This window comes from Emys orbicularis, chromosome 5 (genome assembly GCF_028017835.1).
Source record: "Emys orbicularis isolate rEmyOrb1 chromosome 5, rEmyOrb1.hap1, whole genome shotgun sequence".
Lineage (NCBI taxonomy): Eukaryota > Metazoa > Chordata > Testudines > Emydidae > Emys > Emys orbicularis.
This window is the reverse complement of record NC_088687.1, coordinates 143,222,114-143,245,615: the sequence shown is the minus strand read 5'-3', so window position 1 is coordinate 143,245,615 and position 23,502 is coordinate 143,222,114. Positions and strand designations below refer to the sequence as shown.

At 53.6% G+C, this 23,502-nt stretch overlaps 2 protein-coding genes across 2 annotated transcripts in view; both read left to right on the top strand.

The window, feature by feature from the left end:
* The window catches only part of ATP6V1B1 (ATPase H+ transporting V1 subunit B1), an 84,479-nt gene extending 81,805 nt beyond the window's left edge, over positions 1-2,674 (top strand). Inside the window, exons 11-14 of the mRNA XM_065405026.1 lie at positions 564-646; positions 1,105-1,209; positions 1,643-1,772; positions 2,508-2,674. Of these exons, the coding sequence (XP_065261098.1) occupies positions 564-646; positions 1,105-1,209; positions 1,643-1,772; positions 2,508-2,674 (485 nt within the window). The remainder of the gene's footprint in view (positions 1-563; positions 647-1,104; positions 1,210-1,642; positions 1,773-2,507) is intronic.
* Positions 2,675-8,116: 5,442 nt separating this feature from the next.
* The window catches only part of LOC135879707 (shootin-1-like), a 41,903-nt gene continuing 26,517 nt past the window's right edge, over positions 8,117-23,502 (top strand). The window contains exons 1-4 of the mRNA XM_065405757.1: positions 8,117-8,263; positions 10,347-10,491; positions 16,416-16,465; positions 21,551-21,611. Coding sequence (XP_065261829.1) covers positions 8,117-8,263; positions 10,347-10,491; positions 16,416-16,465; positions 21,551-21,611 — 403 coding nt within the window. The remainder of the gene's footprint in view (positions 8,264-10,346; positions 10,492-16,415; positions 16,466-21,550; positions 21,612-23,502) is intronic.

Genomic DNA, 23,502 nt, shown 5'->3' with positions numbered 1-23,502 from the left:
TTCCTGGGATCGTCCCAGGGCGGGGTTCTCCCTCGAGCTGCCGCTCTGCCCCCCACAAACCCTGCGTCCCCTGGGACCAGCAGGAGACTGGGGCTGTTTGCACTGAGGCCCTGCGTCAGCACCGGGCCCCGATCCGGCTCCCTGATCCCGCGACTCCATGGCAAGCACCGAACTGTCCATCGATGGTAACACATCAGTGGGCTGGGGGCTGAGCCGTCCAATCAGGGAGAAGCACTGCCATGTGACTGGCATCTGTAACAATCCGTCGGGAATGGAGACGGTCCAAGAGCCAATATTCGCGCGGGCTTCCCTACCTGGCAGGGGCCGGAGTTCTGGCTAAGGGTGCCGGGGGGTGGTATTGTGGGTGGGGTGGTCCTACCCTCTACGGGGGGGAGCTGGTGAGGGTCTGCCGAGGACAGTTCCCTCGGGCCGGGCATAGGCTGGCATCACCACGCCAGCTGTCAGAGGGTAGGCTCCTTGTGGAGGGGGCTCATTTGGCCCACAGCCCTTGGCTGGTTTGCAGGCCTCACAGGCTACCATTGGCTCTGTCTTTTCCTTCCCAGACATCACCCACCCCATCCCCGACTTGACGGGCTTCATCACGGAAGGGCAGGTGTACGTGGACAGACAGCTCCATAACAGACAGGTTCGCCGCCCCTGAATCCGAGAGCCGCTCCTTCCCCCTCTGTGTCTCAGGGTGGAGCAGAGGGCTCAGGCTCTGACCACAGCCAGGGAAACCCACTGCCAAAGGGGATGACCCCAAGGCTGGAACCGCAGGGGCGCACAGAGCCGTGGCTTTGGGGGAACTGGGGTGCTGACTGGCTAGCGAGGGGGCACGTGATAAAGAGAGGCGAGATCTTCTGCCCAGGGCACAAACCTGGGCACCAGGAACTCCACCCTTCTAATGCCAGCTGGGCCACTGGCCGCTCCTGTGAGCCTGGGCGAATGGCTTGGCCGCTGTCTGTAAAACAGGGCTCACAATCCCCATCTCCTGCCGGGGTTTCTTGTGGGGGGTTCACTAGCGAGTGTCCGTCCGGCACTTAACACACCCGCCATGCAGGGCGTGCTAAGGCCGTCGTGTTCATGTGTTTTCTGCTGCCACAGATCTACCCCCCCATAAATGTGCTGCCCTCCCTGTCCCGCCTGATGAAGTCGGCTATCGGGGAGGGGATGACCCGGAAGGACCATGGTGACGTTTCCAACCAGCTGGTAAGTGCAGCAATAGGGGGTAGGAATAATTTGTTATGTTAGTCGTACCCGCTGAGGGATTCTCCATCCCGACCCCTCTCTCGTTCCCCTTCATACGGAGAGCCAGAGGCTGCCCTCAGTTACACCGGCAGTGAACCGGGGTAAGTGCGCTGACTTCCCCAGAGGAAGTATGATCCAGTGGTTAGGGTGATAGCTTGGGACACTCGGATCAATTCCCTGCTCTGCCCGGACTCCCTGTGTCCTGGGATCGGTCACCTAGTCTCTGCCTCGGTTCCTTACATGCAAATTGAAGATAGCAGCCCTTCCTGGGGGATAATCTGTCTTACGTGGCGCCCAGCACCGTAGTATCTTCAGTGGATTTCTCCCCACACGCTCCTGTTGCAAGTTCTCCTGCACCCCATTCACCGGCCCAACCTTTCGGTCGCACCCCCAGTACGCCTGCTACGCCATAGGCAAGGACGTGCAGGCCATGAAGGCCGTGGTCGGGGAGGAGGCACTGTCGGCCGACGACCTGCTGTACCTGGAGTTCCTGCAGAAGTTTGAGAAGCAGTTCATCGCCCAGGGTAAGGAGCCCGGCTTCCAGCTCCACGCACAGGCGCCCAGCGGGCAAGCAGAGCCCACGCGTCTGCAGCAGGGCGGGGAAGGGGCATGGCTGAAGCAAGCCACTGTGTTTGCTACAGAGGACGGGCTGGGGGTCCCCGTTTGCAGTGCCTTGGCTCGCAGGCCGGCATGGCGGCCCGGTGCCCTCCTTCCGCAGAGAGCCCGCAAACGAGTGGTGCTCAGTGCAAAGACACCCGCGGTGGAGCCGACGTCGGGCTTTGCGGGCACAGCCTACGGCCAGCTCAGGACAGCAGGGGCTGAAAGCTCCCATCATAAAAAACTTTGTAGCCCATGTCTCCAGAATCCCATTCTCCAGCCCGCCCCGAGGCCCCAGGGCCCCCTGGCCATTCTCCAGCCTCTCCTGGGGCCCGGGGCCCCCTAGCCGTTCTCCAGCCTTTCCTGGGGCCCTCTGACCGTTCTCCAGCCCCTCCCAGGGGCCTGGGGCCCCCGCCCATTCTCCAGTCTCTCCTGGGGCCCGGGTGTCCCTGGCCATTTTCTAGGACTTGGTGGGGTGTGAGACGCTTTAGCCCTTTAGGCCCTCCTGGTGCTCACGTATCTCTAGCCGTTCTCCAGACCAGCTTGGGGCGCGGGGATCCACATTCATTTCTAGCCCCTCCTGGGGCATGGTGCAGGTGTCCACCCTTGCGCCCCAGGTGTCTGCACCCAGTCTCCCAACACGCCTCTGTCCCGCTCGCCAGGCCCCTACGACAACAGAACCATCTTCGAATCGCTGGACATCGGCTGGCAGCTGCTCCGCATCTTCCCGAAGGAGCTGCTAAAGCGGATCCCCGAGAGCATCCTGGCCGAGTACTACCCGCGGGAGGCCAAAGCGCCAGGCCTGCAGCACCACGACACCGCCCTGTAAACGCCTGCTCCGCTCCGGGCCAGCCCCTCGCTCGGAGCCTAGTTACCAGCTCCTGTCCCCGCCCATGGGCGCTTCGGCAGCGTATTTATGTAAAGGAACAGCCCCTAGTACTCTGAGATGGCTCTGCGGCTGGGTGGGCTGGGTGGTATTTACACAGCCGGCAGCTAGTGTGCGCTCTGCGCGATCACGCTTCTGTGATGCTGTCACAGAGCTGCTGTCCCAACACGCCCCCTTGTGGCTGGAGATATACAGCTCTGCCTCAGTTTCCCCATGGCAATTTTCAGCCTGCTCTGGCTGTAAAGGTGACTGGCCCTCTGGCCCAGCCACTGGAAAGCATTCAACCCGTTGTGGGGTGACAGTTCCTTAAGCCAAAGCCAATAAATGCTGAAAATAAAAGATTCCCTCTTTAACCCCTTCCTGTCTGGGGCAAGGTTTGCCTGCCCCGCCACAGCAACCGCACGGAGCAGCAGCTGCTGCTGGGGACCAGAGGCCCTGTGAGACGACCAGTCCCTATGCTAACAACAAAGCCATGCTCCAGGTCCCCTCTCCCGGGAGCCACCGGGGAGGTAGAGAGCCTGGGAACTTAGCTACCTGCCCAGCAGTGCTCCCTCTAGTGGTGCGAAGGGAGCTCTGCCGGATCCTGGAGACCCCCTGCGTCACACCGCAGCCTCTGGTCCATAGCTAGCCAGGGCAGTGGGGAGGAGGCACTGGGGACGATGGGGTGGAGGGAGCCCTGGGCCGCATCCCTCTGGCTTATCGTTCGCCAGGAAGGCAGGGCTAGGAGAGCGCATTGGCCAGACCGGTCCCGCCTTTGCAGCCCCTTCCTTGCAGCGGATTAAGCCCAGCGCTGATGTCTCTTCACCACTAGCCATCCCCCCCACCCCCCCCCACACCCTGCGTTTGTCAGTTCCCTGCCCCCATCCAGCCCTCTCTGGCCAGAGGCAGAGATCCAAGCTCTTCTCCCATGGAGCCTGGGGTGAGATGTGTGCGCTGCTCCCCCCCAAACCCAGGCAGGCCGAGCGCCCCCCACTCCCATCTGGGATAGCCGATTTCCTGCCCCCCCCCAGGCTGCATGGTGGCTGTAGCAGCCTGGGCTCTCTGGGGAAGGGACAGGGTTAGAAGAGGGGGGATCCCACATCAGAGAAGGAGGAAGAACACCCCCCCCCAACAAATTCCGCTTCCTTTGGGGGGTTGTTTTTATTGGAAACCAAAGGTCTTTTCAGCCAATGAGGTCCAAATCAATACCCAAAAAGAGCCCTAGAGTGCCCCCCACCCCTGCCCTGGGATGCCTGGGTCCCTCCCTCCCAGCTCTCCTCCCTGTGCTTCTGGCTCCAGTCTTCCCAGCATGGCCACAGCCCCTGTCCCCGCTTGGCCTTAAGCCGTAGCAAAGCAGCCTGTTGTACCGCCCAGTCCTGCCTGGCGTCCTTCTCCTGGAGAGAGATCGCTTCCCACCACGTGCCCCAGGCCAGGAATCCCGGTTTGCTCCCCCCGGCCTCACCGGCTCCAGGCCTGACCAGACATCGCTATTTACAACATACCCTGGGCTGGGACCCGCAACAGCGAGCGGGATATTAACCTGCAGTAAAAAAAAGTGGAGGGAAAAATCCGTCTCTGGCTCTTTAATTGTGGGACATGCGGGACCCTGTTTGGAAACGACCCCCAGCCTTTGGAGGGGGGGTTCGAAAAGCGCCATCCCACCCAGGCGGGCAGCTCTCACCCGCTAACCCGGCATCACCGCCTTCCAGCTGATCATGGGGCTAACTACATCAGGTCTTCGCCCGAAGGCGGTGAAGCCAAGGCCTGGCAGAGGGGGCGGGGCGGAACAAGGCCCACACCCCCCAGCCCGTCCCGGTCTCTGGAGTCCTGCCGAGTGACCTCAGAAGCGAAGGAGAGGAAAACAGGCTCCAAAAGCTACAGGCGCTGGCTGCTGTGGAGTCCCACTAGAACTTGGGGATGTCCTGGGCAATTGTGTCCACCCTGGCCTGGCGCACTGGCCGGTTCCTGAGCAGAGGAACGAACGCTGTGGTGTTATCAGAGATGGTTTAGTTGGGGTTGGTCCCGCTTTGAGCAGGGGCTTGGACTAGATACCTCCTGAGGTCCCTTCCAACCCTGAGATTCTATGATTCTAGCATGGTGAGGCCAGGACCGGTGCAAGGAAGTTTCGCGCCCTAGGCGAAACTTCCATCTTGTGCCCCTCCCCCCCCCCGCCCTGCGGCAGCTCCCCGCCCCCCCTCCGCCCTGAGGCGTCCCCCCCCCCGAGCAGCTCCCCCCCTGCCCTCAAGCGCCCCCCCCCCCCCCCCGCGGCAGCTCCCCCCCCCCCGGGGAGCCGGGTGGCAGCTCCCCACCCCAGCTCACCTCTGCTCCGCCTCCTCCCCGAGCACGCCGCCCCCGCTCTAATTCTCCTCCCCTCCCAGGCTTGCAGCGCCAAACAGCTGATTGGCGCCGCAAGCCTGGGAGGCGGGAGAAGTGGAGCGGCGACCACACGCTCGGGGAGGGGGCGTAGCAGAGATGAGCTGGGGTGGGGAGCTGCTGCATGGCTCCCCGGGCCGGGGGGGTGGGGGTGCCTCAGGGTGGGGGGGGGGAGCTGCCTCAGGGCTCCCCACCCCAGCTCACCTCTGCTACGCCCCCTCCCCGAGCCCGCCGCCCCCGCCGGCAATTACAATAATTGCATGGAGCGGCCGCTGCGCTGGGAGAGGGAGTCTGAGCCGCACATGTCAGCGCGCCACTGGCAGCCCAGCCCAGGAACGCTGTAAAAAAAAAATTGGGGGTACCGCTTTTTGGTGCCCCCAAATCTTGGCGCCCTAGGCAACCGCCTAGTTTGCCTTAATGGTAGTGCCAGCCCTGGGTGAGGCACGTGGGGGGAGAACACATACTGACGGCGGGTGATGGGATCATTGCCTGAGGCAACATGCCACTATGGGGGCCCTTTCCCTGTGGAGCCCTGCTCCCTTGGGAAGCTGGAGGTGTGAGCAATGCATGAGGGAACATCTCAGACCCGAGCCCCTTCCACCAAGAGAACTTTGCACGGCCCTGGATCTGAGTAAGGGAGACTTTCCTATAAACATTGGACGTCTTTTAGCTATTTTAGAGGAAGTTAGAAGAACGGGGGAGGGGAGAGGTGATGATGGCGCTGGCAGCGTAATGGACAGCTGGTTCAAATCTCCGTGCTGAGCTTCGTGGCGAGATTGCACCGTGAGATGTCAGGAAAAAAGGCCCAGGCAATGATGGGCTGCCTCCACAGGGCATCCCATCATGGACAAGGGAGGGAATACAGCTCTGCTGCCTGGAATATTCTTCTGGGCACCTCCTCCCCAGAAGGCGTTCAGAGAAGGGCCACAGAAATGGTCAGGGATCAGCTCCCAAGGCAAGACCTATATCTGCTCAGCGTGGCTCAGGGAGGGGACGTACCTGACGTGTACAGGTATTTGAAATGTGCAAAGCCCCCGGAGGGGAACAGGTGACCTGGGCTGGCACCGAGCGGGTTCATGAGGAGCACTGAGGTGGGAGTAAGGAAGTGAGGGTAGATTGGGCAAAACTTCGGAGGAAGTATCGTGGGGAACGATGCGGCGCTGGCTGCCCGAGGGGCTGGCTAAGGGACTCACTCGGAGCCACTGGGGGCCTGATTCATTCTTATGATCACTTATGATTTGTGGTCCGGCCCCTTTACCCCCATTTGGTATTGGTGTCAAACGCGATCAGATCATTCACACAAGGCCCCGTCCCGATGCTCCGGCGGATTAAAGGGGCCGTAAAGCAGGTGTATTCACTTTAAAGCCACTTTAAGGCTAGAGGTGTAAATGGGCGAGGGGCTTGTCTGCGCCATTGACCGGAGTAGCTATTGCAGGGTAAATTATTCCACACTAGCGACTCTGGAAGAGCTCCGGGGGGGATGCGCTCACTTTGAAATAGTGAGCCGTTTACATTCACTCCCTGCCTTCCGCTGGAATAGCTTCCCCCTGCAGACAAGGCCCTAGTGTAAAACAGAATCTCTCCCATAGTATTTTGTGCCCTGTAGCGGGGTGGTCACCCGCTCCTGCCTTAAAAGGCTTAAATCAGCCCGGGGAGAGGGCTGTGGCAGGGAAGGAAAAGCGGGGCTGATTGGGGAAAGCAGCCTCAACTGGGGCCACACCCCAATCAGGCCGAGACTGGCTTAATGAGGGCCCAGCTGGCCCTTATAAGAGGGCTGGGGCCAGACACCAGAGAGAGACTCTCTCTAGCTTTGAGAGGGGGGGACCTGGCTGCAGGGAGCTGAGAGAAGGTACCTGGAGTGGAGCAGGGCTGGGGGAAGGCCAAGGGAGCTGGGGAGCTCCGGCTTGGAAAACCCCAGGCTGTGGCCTAGTCTAAGGCCAGTTAGGTACTGGGGTTGCAGGGGGCAGCCCATGGGTAGGCAGAGGCAACAGGTCCAAACCCCCCTTGCCTATTGATATAAAATTATTCTACTTAACTGCCAGGGGGCAAATTTGTCACGTACACATGGGAGAAAGAAGAAGGACAAAATGCAGGGTCAGCTATAGGTAGTCAGGAAGTTCCTTCAAGAGGAAATGTAGCCAAACTCCAAACCTGCAGACAATGGACCTTTCTGTGCCTGCGTCCTGTAGATAAACTGCTTGGTTTGCAAAATAAGCAAGGAGGAGGGGGCAAATAGATGAACAATAAGGGGTCATAAGAGGGGCAGATACATGTAGCTTGCTAATTATGTATGGTAATGATGGCAAATTTTGGCCAGTCATAGAGCGATAGATTATCATAAGCAACTGCATATAATGCTTTGGTGTAAGTGTTTTCTTTGTTCTGGCTGACTTATGAGCTTGAACCCGATTGCAATTGAAATAAACGGATCGCCCCTCCCGGGGCTCCTTGCTTGGCTAGCTGTGTCCGTCTCTCCTTGTTCCTCAGCTGGAACGGACAGAAATTTCTATGACACCTATGATGAGTGGCTTTTACACTGCAGTCTGCCCCAGTGAGCGGGGGCTAGATGGTGACTGGCAGTAGCCCACGACTGAGGCAAGGTGGGGATAGAGGGTTGGGGGTTCCCCTGGGTGGGGAGACCCTGAGACTGCAGAGGTATTGCCAGGGGGCAGCACCCCAAAGACAAGGGGCACCGGGTCCTGGGAGGGACATGGGGGCCAGCGGCAGTGGGACACCAGCCTACAGAGGGCGCTCCAGAGGCTAGAAACACTAATTCCCAGAGACGACCAGCAGGAGGCGCCACAGGGGTGAGTCCCGCACCATCACATGCCCCCTTTGCACCAGTGCCCATGAGATCACAAGGTTCAGGGCCCCTTTAGACCCTCATCATTCCTGCAAGTTGCTGGTGAAACAGCCCTGTCCTGTCACGCTGCTGAGTCCCTGCGTTGATACAATTGCTACGGGTTGCATGCACCACTGGAGGTGCCGGCTCACAGGAAGAGGGAAGGTTTCGGTTCCCCATGTGGCTGAGGAATGGAATACGCCCAGCCTCTTGTGCAGATGGGAAAGGAGACCAGTCGACTCACATCAGAGGCAACAGGCCGCACCAGCGTGGAGACACAGCTCTGTCAGCTTGGATCAGAATGGATTGTGCCGGTGACAGCATTAGCCAATTGCCAGGTAAGCCCCCCCCCCCCCCCCCCCCCCCCCGAGTGCATGTGATAACATGAGCTGCAAACGGCTGAGCAGGTTCTTAGAAAAGGATCCGAGTGTTTGTTAGTGAGAATACACATGTGCAATTGCACTTGCAAGTTACAAGGGTGATCCCATGCTCCAGGGCATCAGCTGATCATCAGCTGAGTCGAGGAGAAAGGGTCTCCGCTGTGTGCCGCACAATGAGCGATCTACTGGAAATGTCTCTCTTCCTACGAGCGATCTGGCATTGGCCCCTGGCAGATTGGGCTGGCTAATGGTCTGGTCCAGTGCAGGAGCTGCTGGTTGTATGGGGATCTTAACCCCACTGCAGTCTCATTGATGTCAGGCGAAGGGGTGAGGCTGGAGGAGTCTGACCCGTCCATCTAGGTCTGTCTGCATTGCTAAAGTGACCATACCTGTAGAATCCAGACAATAAGGACAAATGCAAAGTCCTCCACTTAGGAAGGAACAATCAGTTGCACACATACAAAATGGGCAGTGACTGCCTAGGAAGGAGTCCTGCGGAAAGGGATCTGGGGGTCATAGTGGATCACAAGCTAAATATGAGTCAACAGTGTAACACAGTTGCAAAAAAAAGCAAACATCATTCTGGGCTGTATTAGCAGGAGTGTTGTAAGCAAGACACGAGAAGTAATTCTTCCGCTCTGCTCCGCGCTGCTGAAGCCTCAACTGGAGTATTGTGTCCAGTTCCGGGCACCGCATTTCAGAAAAGATGTGAAGAAATTGGAGAGAGTCCAGAGAAGAGCAACACAAATGATGAAAGGTCTAGAAAGCATGAGCTATGAGGGAAGATTGGAAAAACTGGGTTTGTTTAGTCTGGAGAAGAGAAGACTGAGAGGGGACATGATAACAGTTTTCAAGTACATAAAAGGTTGTTACAAGGAGGAGGGTGATAAATTGTTCTTGTTAACCTCTGAGGAGAGGACAAGAAGCAATGGGCTTAAATTGCAGTAAGGGCAGTTTATGTTGGACATTAGGAAAAACTTCCTAACTGTCAGAGTGGTTAAGCGCTGGAATAAATTGCCTAGGGAGGTTGTAGAATCTCCATCATTGGGGATTTTTAAGAGCAGGTTAGACAAACACCAGTTAGGAATGGTCTAGATCAGGGATTTCAAACTCAAATGACCACGAGGGCCACATGAGGACTAGTACATTGGCCCGAGGGCTGCATTACTGACACCTCCCCCCCGCCGCCCTCGGCCCCGCCCCCACTCCACCCCTTCCATGAGGCCCCGCCCTGGCTCCGCCTCTTCCCACCCCTTCCCTGCCCCCATTCCAACCCCTTCCCCGAAATCTGCCCCTCACTGTCCCCAGGGGGTACAGGAGGGGTGTGGGGTGTGGCAGGGGCTCAGGGCAGGGAGTTACGGTGTGGGGTGCAGGAGGGGTGAGGGGTGCGGCAAGGGGTCAGGGTGCAGGGTGTGGCAGGGGGTTCAGGGCAGGGGTGAGGGGTGTGGGGTGCGGCAGGGGGCTCAGGGAAGTGGGTTGGGGTGCAGGAGGGGCACGGGGTACGGCAGGGGGTCGGGGTGCAGGAGGGGTGCGGCAGGGGATTCAGGGCAGGGGGTTGGCGTGTGGGGTGCGGCAGGGGACAGGGGTCAGGGTGCAGGAGGGGTGTGGGGTGTGGCAGGGGGTCGGGATGCAGGAGGTGTGTGGGGTGCAGCAGGGGGCTCAGGGTAGGGGGTCAGGGTGCAGGAGGTGTGTGGCAGGGGGTTCAGGGCAGGGGGTCAGGGTGCAGGAGGTGTGTGGGGTGCAGCAGGGGGCTCAGGGCAGGGGGCTCGGCTGCAGGGGGGCAGGATCTGGCCCGGCGCACACCGGGGGCAGGGCAGGCTCCCTGCCTGCCTGCTTGCCCTGCCCTGCCCCCGTGCCGCTCCGGGAAGCGGCCAGAACGTGGGGAAAGAGGGGCACAGGGGTCTGTGTGTGGCTGTTGCTTCAGGCACCACCCCCAGCAGCTCCCATTGGCCAGGATTGGGGAACCACGGCCAATGGGAGCTGCTGGGGGCGGTGCCTGAAGCAAGAGCAACACACAAACCCATGTGCCCCCCCTCTCCAGGGGCGGCTCCAGGCACCAGCGCGCCAAGCATGTGCCTCGGGCGGCAAGCCGCGGGGGAGCGGCCTGACGATCACCATGAGGGCGGCAGTCAGGCCGCCTTCGGTGGCATGCCTGCGGGAGGTCCGCTGGTCCCGCTGTTTCAGCGGTAATTCAGCGGCGGGGGACACCAAAGGCGCGGGACCGGTGGACCTCCTGCAGGCATGCCGCCGAATCCACGTTACCAGTGGACCGCCCGCAGGCATGCCACCGAAAGCCGCCTGACTGCCGTGCTTGGGGCGGCAAAATACATAGAGCCGCCCCGCCCCTCCCCACGTTCCGGCCGCTTCCTGGAGTGGCACGGAGGCAGGCTGGCAGGCAGGGAGCCTGCCCTGCCCTGCTCTGCCCCTGGTGCACGTCGGGCTGGAGCCGCTCTAGGTAAACGCTGGGGCGGGGGGGGAGTGAGGAGCTCGCAGGCCGCAGAAAATAACCCTGTGGGCCATGTGTTTGAGACCCCTGGTCTAGATAATACTTAGTCCTGCCATGAGTGAAGGGGACTGGACTAGATGACCTCACGAGGTCCCTTCCAGTTCTATGATTCCATGTTATAGAACTGTAATGACCTTGCTGGTATGTGCATACCACTGCCCTCTGCAGGATGGAAGCTGAACTGCTTCGCTGTGTGTCATGGGCCCTATACTGCTAGTAGCTAATGGAGATTGCCATTTCGCCCAGATAGGTGGGGGGCTTGGCGGATCAGAGCTCTGTCTCTGCTCTTGCTCTGAAGTTTGGCCTGGCTGTGGTATGAAGCCACATGGCAGCCCTGAACGGCCCCGGGTTTGTTACTCTAGAGTCTGAACAGGAGGACACTGGGAATCCAGCATATCCAGACTGCCCGGTAATGTTCTGAAAGCTGCTTTCCAATTTTTCAGTGACCTTTTTGAAGTGTAGATAACCAGAATGGGACACAGTGTCCCAGTAACGGTCCCACTAATACCATATACCGAGGCAATGCCACCTCCCTACTCCTACTTGATATTCCTCTGCTTATGCATCCAATGGTCGTGTCCTCCCTCTTAGCTACGGCATGGCCCTGGGAGGCCATGTTCCATTGGTCATCTGCCACGGCCCCTACGTCCTTTTCAGCATCACTGCACTCCAGGATACAGCCCCCCGTCCTGTAAATGGGACCCACATTCTTTCCTCCTTCACACATGGCCTGGGTAGGCAGCAGTGGCCTGTGAATTGCAGCACATTTCACCTACGCCAGGACGGGTCAGAGTCACTGGCTCTGCTCTTTCTCATAGAGTGGGGGAGAGTGTTTCTGTGAGGGGGGGTTCACCCCAGAATTCTATCCCTGGGGGCCCTGGCTGCTGCGGTCCCCATTCCAAACCCCACCACCGGCGCCCCCAGCTTCCTGCATCGCATCAATCAAAGACGTTAAGAGATGGAAAAGTCACGCGTGGTCTGTCTGCCCCGGACACTCCTCCAGCCCATGTCGGATTGTTCCCTGGTGGACTGAGAGCAATCAATGGGACACAATCATTCCGGGGTACAAAATATATCGGAAGGACAGAACAGGCCGTGCAGGGGGAGGAGTGGCACTATATGTTAAAGAAAGTGTAGATTCAAATGAAGTAAAAATCTTAAGCGAATCCACAGGTTCCATAGAGTCTCTATGGATAGAAATTTCATGCTCTAGTAAAAATATAACATTAGGGATCTATTATCGACCACCTGACCAGGACAGTAATAGTGATGATGAAATGCTAAGGGAAATTAGAGAGGCTATCAAAATTAAGAACCCAATAATAGTGGGGGATTTCAATTATCCCCATATTGACTGGGAACATTTCACTTCAGGACGAAATGCAGAGATAAAATTTCTCGATACTTTAAATGACTGCTTCATGGAGCAGCTGGTACGGGAACCCACAAGGGGAGAGGTGACTCTAGATTTAATCCTGAGTGGAGCGCAGGAGCTGGTCCAAGAGGTAACTATAGCGGGACCGCTTGGAAATAGTGACCATAATACAATAGCATTCAACATGCCTGTGGTGGGAAGAACACCTCAACTGCCCAACACTGTGGCCTTTAATTTCAAAAGGGGGAACTATACAAAAATGAGGGGGTTAGTTAGACAAAAGTTAAAAGGTTCAGTGACTAAAGTGAAATCCCTGCAAGTTGCGTGGGCCCTTTTTAAAGACACCATAATAGAGGCTCAACTTCAATGTATACCCCAAATTAAGAAAAACAGTAAAAGAACTAAAAAAGAGCCACCGTGGCTTAACAACCATGTAAAAGAAGCAGTGAGAGATAAAAAGACTTCCTTTAAAAAGTGGAAGTCAAATCCTAGTGAGGCAAATAGAAAGGAGCACAAACACTGCCAACTTAAGTGCAAGAGTGTAATAAGAAAAGCCAAAGAGGAGTTTGAAGAACGGCTAGCCAAAAACTCCAAAGGTAATAACAAAATGTTTTTTAAGTACATCAGAAGCAGGAAGCCTGCTAAACAACCAGTGGGGCCCCTTGACGATGAAAATACAAAAGGAGCGCTTAAAGATGATAAAGTCATTGCGGAGAAACTAAATGGATTCTTTGCTTCAGTCTTCACGGCTGAGGATGTTAGGGAGATTCCCAAACCTGAGCTGGCTTTTGTAGGTGACAAATCTGAGGAACTGTCACAGATTGAAGTATCACTAGAGGAGGTTTTGGAATTAATTGATAAACTCAACATTAACAAGTCACCGGGACCAGATGGCATTCACCCAAGAGTTCTGAAAGAACTCAAATGTGAAGTTGCGGAACTATTAACTAAGGTTTGTAACCTGTCCTTTAAATCGGCTTCGGTACCCAATGACTGGAAGTTAGCTAATGTAACGCCAATATTTAAAAAGGGCTCTAGGGGTGATCCCGGCAATTACAGACCGGTAAGTCTAACGTCGGTACCGGGCAAATTAGTTGAAACAATAGTAAAGAACAAAATTGTCAGACACATAGAAAAACATAAACTCTTGAGCAATAGTCAACATGGTTTCTGTAAAGGGAAATCGTGTCTTACTAATCTATTAGAGTTCTTTGAAGGGGTCAACAAACATGTGGACAAGGGGGATCCGGTGGACATAGTGTACTTAGATTTCCAGAAAGCCTTTGACAAGGTCCCTCACCAAAGGCTCTTACGTAAATTAAGCTGTCATGGGATAAAAGGGAAGGTCCTTTCATGGATTGAGAACTGGTTAAAGGACAGGGAACAAAGGGTAGGAATTAATGGTAAATTCTCAGAATGGAGAGGGGTAACTAGTGGTGTTCCCCAAGGGTCAGTCCTAGGACCTATCCTATTCAATTTATTCATAAATGATCTGGAGAAAGGGGTAAACAGTGAGGTGGCAAAGTTTGCAGATGATACTAAACTACTCAAGATAGTTAAGACCAAAGCAGATTGCGAAGAACTTCAAAAAGATCTCACAAAACTAAGTGATTGGGCAACAAAATGGCAAATGAAATTTAATGTGGATAAATGTAAAGTAATGCACATTGGAAAAAATAACCCCAACTATACATACAACATGATGGGGGCTAATTTAGCTACAACGAGTCAGGAAAAAGATCTTGGCGTCATCGTGGATAGTTCTCTAAAGATGTCCACGCAGTGTGCAGAGGCGGTCAAAAAAGCAAACAGGATGTTAGGAATCATTAAAAAGGAGATAGAGAATAAGACTGAGAATATATTATTGCCCTTATATAAATCCATGGTTCGCCCACATCTCGAATACTGTGTACAGATGTGGTCTCCTCACCTCAAAAAAGATATTCTAGCACTAGAAAAGGTTCAGAAAAGAGCAACTAAAATGATTAAGGGTTTAGAGAGGGTCCCATATGAGGAAAGATTAAAGAGGCTAGGACTCTTCAGTTTGGAAAAGAGAAGACTAAGGGGGGACATGATAGAGGTGTATAAAATCATGAGTGATGTTGAGAAAGTGGATAAGGAAAAGTTATTTACTTATTCCCATAATACAAGAACTAGGCGTCACCAAAAGAAATTAATAGGCAGCAGGTTTAAAACAAATAAAAGGAAGTTCTTCTTCACGCAGCGCACAGTCAACTTGTGGAACTCCTTACCTGAGGAGGTTGTGAAGGCTAGGACTATAACAATGTTTAAAAGGGGACTGGATAAATTCATGGTGGCTAAGTCCATAAATGGCTATTAGCCAGGATGGGTAAGAATGGTGTCCCTAGCCTCTGTACGTCAGAGGATGGAGATGGATGGCAGGAGAGAGATCACTTGATCATTGCCTGTTAGGTTCACTCCCTCTGGGGCACCTGGCATTGGCCACTGTCGGTAGACAGATACTGGGCTAGATGGACCTTTGGTCTGACCCAGTACGGCCTTTCTTATGTTCTTATGTTCTTATGTTCTTATGTTCCCTGCTAAGCCCAGATAACACCGTACATGGACCCTTCTTTCCTGGGCTCCCAGCTGCTTCCAGGGGCCAGCATGGTTCCCAGGGCTTCACTTCCTTGCACGCCTGTTTGAGCAATGGGGTCAAATCCTCGCAATGGGGAAACTGATGCAAAGCAAGCAGCAGCGCCAGCCCCAGCCACGCCACAGTCCTGAGTCAGGCCCCTAAAAGCTCATGAGATTGGCTTGGCAAGCTGTCCTGCGGGGGCTCCGGGGCGTGAGGACCCGCCTCGGGGCAGGCTGCTAAGAAGCAGGGCACAAACCCCAGACTGGCTGTGAGTTTTATACTTAGATTTCACTAACCACTTATCAAGTGTGAACTTCTCAGATGCTATAACAGCCTGAATATGGAGTCACAGACAGTCCCTTTGGGTACTCCGATCTCTCTTGCCACCCAAGTGAGCCTGCCTTTGTGACAGATGGTCCCTTACACCAAAGATCACAACAATATCCAGGTTACTCCCACTCCCAAAGGACCAGTCACTTACCCCAGGTCAGTTGCACCTTAGATCTCACACCAAAGACAACGCTTGTAGTCAATCCTACAATAAATTGTCTAAAGATTAGTTAAGTAGGAAAAGGAAATTAGAGTTATTTACAAGGTTAAAGCAGGTAAACACAGATACACACATCAGTTCCAATCTTAAGTTTCAAAAAGTCATAGAAGTTTCTAGAATAGGCAAGCTCTATGTGTCTTTTGGGGCTAACCCAGGCCAAGCACTGGGGATCTTTTGCTTATGCTTAGTATCCCTTGCCCCTCAGCGTCCAAGCAGCATGAAAGATACAATTCCTCCTTGTCAGGGCTTTTTATTCCTTCCCCGCTTCTGCTTCCAGTTGCAAATTCCGTGGGGTGGAGAGCAAACAACAAAGTCTTTTGTCCCCTGATGTTCCACAATAGCTCATCTGGCGTTGATGGGCCTCCTTTGAGGGACAGGAGACACCACCTCCTGTCGGCCCCTAGTAATTCACACCCGTTAATGCTCCTCTCCCGTCTGGTGATTTGCAGTTACAGAGCAAACACTTAAATGTCACCTTATCACATGGGCTACAGGTATTAGAAGTGAGATTAACACAGGCAGCAACTTACAAGCAGTCCATAAAGTCTGAACACCAAACACATTCTTATCATTCCAATACCTATCTGAACAACACTAACACACAACTGAGCCAGACTGGTTTCCAGCTACGTCAGTGTTAAGTTGAGACCTAGGGGCCTTGGCATGAGCTGGCACCTGCTCTGCCAGCATCTCATGGCTTAAAAATCAAGAGACGTTTTTAAAAAACAACGAACGGTGGATTCTCACGTCCTCACATGACTCCAGGAGCTGGGGCTTGAAGGAGAATACTAATTCACATGAGACTTGCGGTACAATCGCAGGAGTTGGCAATACTATGGTGTAAATGCATGAAGCTACCAGTGGTGGCTGCTTTTCTGGAGCAGATGACTTAGTCCCGGGACACGGCACAAGGCACTCTCGACTCCCATAGATGTTGGGGTATTTGAGGGTGCTGGGTCCCTCCCGGGGGGTTGGAACGCACATGAGGACCTTTCAGCTGGAATGCTGAGCGCTCCTGCAAAGGTTTCATGCTTCTTGCTGACCGGGGTAACTTCCTGCTCTGCTTTCTGTTCCCTGCAGCCATCCCGGAGTCTGACAGCGAGTCCTCTGAGGATGAAGAAGTGGCTACGGTACAGAGTCGTTTTCTGTTTTGTTTTTATTCCCCAAGCAGGGATTTCCCACACACCCCCTGAATTTCCCCACCCCCCACCCCCACAGTTTTGTGAACTAGTTACATGCAGTGTTGCCAATTTAGTGACTGTTTGGACATTTGAATTGAAATTGAAACATTAATACACACTTTAAAAGCATATACAGTGTATGATAAAATACGTGTATCTGAAAAAGTATCATAGATTTGAAAAGTATGAACATAGACTAGCTTCCTTATACGGCTGTTGTTTTTATGACAATGTCAGTGCATTCATTTCGGTGATGTTGGCCAACCTAATAATTTCAAATGATGATTTGTAAGCGAAGTCTAAATGAGCTCTCCCTGACAGCTAGTGATGAGCTGGGGGCTGGGGGGAAAGGCTTCAGGACCAGATTGTATTTACATTCACACCTAATCTACCTAGGTATCCAGCAAACAGAGCTGTGTTGCCCAAGTAATAGATTTTGGCTGGGGTTGGGTTACAAATCACTTGAATGCGGGCGGGGAGGGGGTAATGAAATGTTATTCTTATTGTATGAGTAAAGGGCAGTAGAACTGTACTTAGCCTGTGCTGATTGAGGGCATCAAGAGAGAGGGTGGGGACAGGTGTTTTGCTTGATGGTCTGCCTGAGTCACAAGTACTATTTGTACTTGCCCCTCTCCACTGTTTAAAGACAGAGCTGATTAGTCTCCATAGATAGTCTTTTGTTTTGTTAAGTGACCACTACAGCTGAAATCACTGATAATCAGGTCTAATTGCTTAGACCTGCTGTGGGACAGTGCTTCTGTGGAAGAGAGGGCCCAGCCTGCACTAGCAGTGAGGTTCCCCCACTGAGAGCTCAGCTGAAATCACTGAGAGCTGGTGGAACCTCAAGAGACCAACTCGCAGAGGTCACAGTGGCAGGTGGCAGCAGAAGGTGACGGTGCAGGGCCATTGGCAAGAGAGCGATGGAGTGAACGGTGGCACAACGAACAATGGCCAGAGCGAACAGTGAGCAGCTGGAGGAACGAGCAAAGTGCCTTCTTGCCCCCCACCTGGGAGGTGAACTCACTTGAAAGCACCTCTGAACTCTGAGTCTCTACAGACTAAGGACAGCACCGGTGAGTGTTAATGAGGCTGTTAAGAATGCTGGAGACACAACACAGTTCAGGCGAACAAACATGGCTGTGGCATCCTACTTTCTATTTAAGCAAGAGATACCACACACTACAAACTGGAGGCCAATGTTAAGGGCTTTGTCACTTGTTCATCCTGAAGTTGAACACTGGTTCCGAACAAGACCAGCAAATGCTCACTATCTTTCTGCAAGAAACTCAACTGACTGGCTAGAAGCATGCAGTACAACAGTGAAAGACTCAACAGTTGAAAAAGTGAAGAACTCTCTCACCACATTCAAAAAATTTGCATACATGGCTGCTGAATGCACCGATGCAAATGGGCATCAAGTATTAAGTCATTGTGTATGTTATCTTGATGTCAGGGGTAGGCCAGTAGATGCATTTCTAGATCTTCAAGTTATAGAAGTCACATCGGCTGCATCTGTGACAACCCACATCTTAGAAGAGTTAAATGCTTGTCAATTGGACCCCAAACAGATGGCTGCTTGTGCATTTGATGGAGCTGCAAACTTCTTTGGAAGACATGGTGGAGTACAAGCTTTGCTCAGATAAAAGTGTAACCCTAATCTCTCCTATACGCACTGCAGAGGCCATCTACTCCAACTAGTGCTAGTACAAGTGGCAGACTCTTCAACAGACATTTTAAAAGCTATAAAATTAATGTCTTCATTATGATCTTTTTTCAGCAAGAGTCCAAAAAGTCTAAATATCTTGGAAAATATAGAAGATACACTGGGACTGAAGTTCAAATTAGTCCAACCTGGGAAAACCCTCTGGCTTTCTCATGAGTGATCCTTGGTTGTTGTCTTAAAATTACTCCAGCTGTTATTACTGGCTTTGGAAAGTATCTACTGTGACAAAGTTCCTCCTCTACCTTGGTGGGTCCTGCGCTTATTGGCGGATTTGCTCGCTTCACAGATTCACCCTGTGGGTCAGGAAACAGTCCAGAGACCTTCCCCTCTGGTAGAAGCTATAGTCCAGGTCAATTCCTCCTGTGTTGGATCAGGAGTTGGGAGGTATGGGGGGAACCCGGGCCTGCCCTCTACTCCGGGTTCCAGCCCAGAGCCCTGTGGACTGCAGCTGTTTAGAGTGCCTCCTGGTACAGTTGCACGACACCTACAACTTCCCCATGGCCTCCTCCCAACACCTTCTTTGTCCTCACCACCAGACCTTCCTCCTGATGTCTGATAACGCTTGTACTTCTCCGTCCTCCAGCAGTACGCCTACTCACTCTCGGCTTCTTGCACACCTCTTGCTCCCAGTTCCTCACACACACTTCCTCTCCTCTGCCTCCCCCTGGCTTGACTGGAGTGAGCCCTTTTATAGCATCAGAGGGGCCTTAATTAGAGTCAGGTGCTTAACAGCCTCACCTGACTCTTAGCAGGTTAATTGGAGTCAGGTGGTCTATTAACCTGGAGCAGCCCCTGCTCTGGTCACTCAGGGAACAGAAAACTACTTATCCAGTGGCCAGTATATCTCCCTTCTGCTACTCTGCTGTTCCCAACTGGCCTGGGTCTATCACACTGCCAAGATGGGATGGATCGAAGTAGTGAGGCTGGTGGATTACTTTTGCTACTACGTTCAGAGAAGACTATTGCCGTTCTCTCTCATAAGTCTACTATTGAAACCACTTGGATCATTAAACAATGCCATCCAGGCATCTGCTACAACAGGAGTAGATCTTTGTCCAGCAATAGAAGCTACATTTGGATCAATCAGAGAGCTATCCATTGAAAAAGTACTGGAAGAAGCAAAGACTTCAGTCCAGAAGTTGACTAATGAAGGCATTTATATTGAATCCTTAAGTGAAGAGGACAAGAAGTGTTTGTTAAGACAACTGAAAAAGTAAACAGACTTGATTCTTAAAAATCTACAACAGTGACTTCTAGATTCTACTCAACCTCTACGTAGTGTGACAAAGTTCCTCCTCTATCTTGGTGGGTCCTGCGCTTATTGGCAGATTTTCTTGCCTCAGAGATTCACCATGTGGGTTGGGGAACAGCCCAGAGACCATCCCCTCTGGAAGAACCCACAGTCCAGGTCAATTGGGAGGTTTGGGGGGAACCCGGGCCCGCCCTCTACTCCGGGTTCCAGCCCAGGGCCCTGTGGACTGCAGCTGTCTATAGTGCCTCCTGTAACAGCTGCATGACAGCTACAACTCCCTGGGCTACTGCCCCATGGCCTCCTCCAAACACCTTCCTTATTCTCACCACAGGACCTTCCTCCTGGTATCTGATAACGCTTGTGCTCCTCAGTCCTCCAGCAGCACACCCGCTCAGTCTCAGCTCCTTGCGCCTCTTGCTCCCAGCTCCTCACACTCGCACCACAAACTGAAGTGAGCTCCTTTTTAAAACCCAGGTGCCCTGATTAGCCTGCCTTAATTGATTCTAGCAGCTTCTTCTTAATTGGCTCCAGGTGTTCTAATTAGCCTGCCTGCCTTAACTGGTTTTAGCAGGTTCCTGATTACTCTAGTGCAGCCCCTGCTCTGGTCACTCAGGGAACAGAAAACTACTCATCCAGTGACCAGTATATTTGCCCTCTACTAGATTCCTGTACCCCACTGGTCTGGGTCTGTCACACTAGCTTTTACAGATCCTGTCCTATAAAACACCGACAGTTGAGTGGAGTGCGGCACTACCAGCAATGGGGCTGCCATGTGCTCAGGACAGAATAGAGCATTTGAACACAAAGTGGAATATCATACGACAAATGAATGAAGATTTGACTTCAACTTCTGTTTTATCATCACTAGTGGCTCGACCCGATCTTTGTGTTTGGTTTCCTGGGATGAAAGAAGTAGGAATTCATCTCTTGCTACTCCCAATCACGACAGCTACAGTTGAGCGTTCTTTTTCATCACTGAATAGAATTTTGTGTTCTGAAAGAAGTCGCCTTCTGCCTGATCATGTGAATGAACTAATGAGCAGATCAATTGAAGGAATGGAAGTACCGGACACACGAGAAGCCACCGAAGATGAACGCGTTGCATTCAAGAAGTTCATTAACAGAATTGTGCAAAATTATAAGAAGAAACCAAGAAGGATGTAGATGTCGTGTTTCATAGAAGGCTTGAGTAGCCAACTTTAATTTGTGTGATGATTTTAAAACATGAGTTAAATCTAATAAAATGGTCATGAAAAATTTTTCAGTTTTTACTATGGTGCCATACAGCCCACCTTCACCCTCATGGTCTCACCCCTCATCGGCCCTGACCCCCCCTGTAAATTCAAACACACACACACCCATTTCAATTCCTGCGGAAAGCACTGTCCCCAAGTCCTCACGTTGGGCAGAGTTCACAAAGTGCTGGGCAAAGTGTCCTCAGCCCCTGCCTTTGCGTTGCATGACGGAATGCAGGGGCCGTCCCTTGCTGGGTGTTCATACAGAGCCTGGCACGAAGGGCATAATCTCTCTGGGCATAATCCTTCTTGAATGGAGAGACTTATTATTTCAGCAGAGTCCACATCTCCCCCAGAGGCCCCCCTTCCACTCACAAAGCCCTCCACCAGTCCAAATGGATCCGGACCAAAATAACTAACCCAGCCTGGCCCAGAGACGGTAGCGCCAAGGGGACCGATTATGGGGCAATAGTCCCTCTCTCATGGCCCTGTGCCATGGGGGGCATTGGACGAAACACAAAACCAACGTCCTGATCAGTCATGGTCAGTGAAAATGACCAAGCTCCAGAGCTGCAGGTAACCCACTAGTCTTGACCAAATCCTAACTCGGGTGACTACGTTTCCTTCCTCAAATCCCCTGCAGTTTTAATTGGATACAGGATCCTTTGCTTCCTGTCCCTAACCGTGGCCTGGTGTTAAACAAAGGTGCCATGCACCACCCCAGAGGTGGCTGCTTTTGAGTGGTGGGTGAAGTGCTTTGGGATCCTTCGGGACAAAAGGTGCTGTGTAAAAATGAAGTGTTGTCTCCTTGCTTCTGCCTGCAGCATGAGGCCCTCCTCCAGGAGAGGGATGAAGCTAAAGAGAAGCTGTCTGAGTTTGAGCAAGGTGAGTCCTGTTCCTTGGCCTCCCTCTTCTTCTTCTCCTTTCCCCCCAGAATTCCCAGGAGAGAGCCATGGACATTTATGAGGCGTGTAATCTCCAGGCTCATTAAAGATGGCGGGATATGGAGGCTGGGAAGTAGATAGCGGGGCCTGGTCTCCCAAAGCTAACCTGGGACCCAGGAGACCTGGGTTCTCTCCCTAGCTCTGCCACCGACCAGCTGGGTGCCTTTAGACAAGTCACATCCCCTCCCTGTGCGTTAGCTTTCCCCAGCGACGTGTCTGTATCGCACCCAGCACAACAGGGCTCTGAACTCAGTCGGGGCCTCTGGTGCTACTGTACCATGGGCAGAGACTGGTTAAGCCAGGGCACGGGAGATTCTAACCCCCATGTTGTCCAGACCTGTTCCTCTCAGCCTGGAATGAACAAAATTCTGGTCTGGTGAATCCATTTTTTCTGCCTACCAGACAAGCTGTGGATTAAAGCCAAGGGGTGCACTGACTGCCCAGTGCATCCGACCTGAGGATGACCATGAAATCTGGCCTCCTGCCTGCAGTTCCTTGTGACCACCGGGGGACACCTGGGAAAACAGGCTGTTTGCCTGGCTGGCTGAGCCGTTCCATTCCTCCTGCAGCTCGATAGCATGACTCATGTTTATTACAGCAGTGCCACCGGGCCAACCAGGAGGAGGGCCCCTTTGTGCCAGGCGCTGTACGAACAGCCTGATGTCAAGGGCCCTGCCGCATAGAGTTGGCAGTCCCAGGGTACGGCTACACCAGTGCTGGAGCTGTAATTTCCAGCTCGGGCAGACATATGGGCACCAGCTTTGTTCAAGCTCGTATGCTAAAAATAGCAGCGGAACGAGCAGAGGGACACACGAGCCGCCCAAGTACAGACCTAGGGTTTCAGACGGGATCATACTTGGGTGGCTAACCCATCCCGCCACTCACGCCGCCCCATCTACGCGGCTCTTTTTAGCACTCTGACTCAATCAGAGCTAGCCTGGGTATGTCTGCTCAAGCTGAAGAGGACACCCCTGGCTTCAGTGTGTAGACATACGTTAATGGACCAGACAGCCACCCTGCCCTTTGGGAGCGATGCACAGCCCACTCTGTGCACTGTGCGGCTACAGAATCGGGGGCCCTCCTGCATCACAGGGAGGGGAGGGGCCCATCTGCTGAGCTGCGAACACGTGCCCCGCAGCTGCATAGACAAGCGACCCCATGGTGCTAGGAGCAGGAGTACGTTCTAGTCGGGTTCCCTGCCCAGATACGTGGGACCTGTGCTGCTCCATCACCCCCCTTCTCTACCCCGGGATGGTGCGTTGCACAATACTGAGTGTCCCCAGTGGCTTGCCCACCTTTGCTCTGATCTCCCGCACCGTCTTCTTGAATAACCACGAGCTGCAGACGGGTCCTCGCCTGGGCAGCTTGGGGAGAGCTCAGCCCAGCGACCATCCCCTCTTTGCAGCAGCGTATGGATATCAAACATGCTTATTTTAAAGGAGAAAACATCCCCGGTCATGCTGGTACCTCCCACTGGGTGGGCAAACAGCCCTCCCCGGCCGGTAGGGATCCCCCATCATCCTGCTCGCTCCAGGGATCGATAAAACATGTGGGCTACGGACATGTCGCGAGCTGACTTCTTGTGCGTGAGTGAGGGAGGCTGCCCCCGGTGACTGGGACCACGGGAAGGGCGATAACCCCGCTATCGGCAGCAGCTAACAAAGCTGCTTTGTAGCTCACGTCGGTGACCCCGGGGTCCTGGTCACCTCCCGGCATGTTGAGCAACGTATGGAGCTAAAGGGCTGTGGTAGATACAGGGACTGAATCTGCTGCTGATGGGGAGGGGCTGGTGAGGACAGCAAGATTGTTCTCGGGGTGGCCCTAGGGTCTGG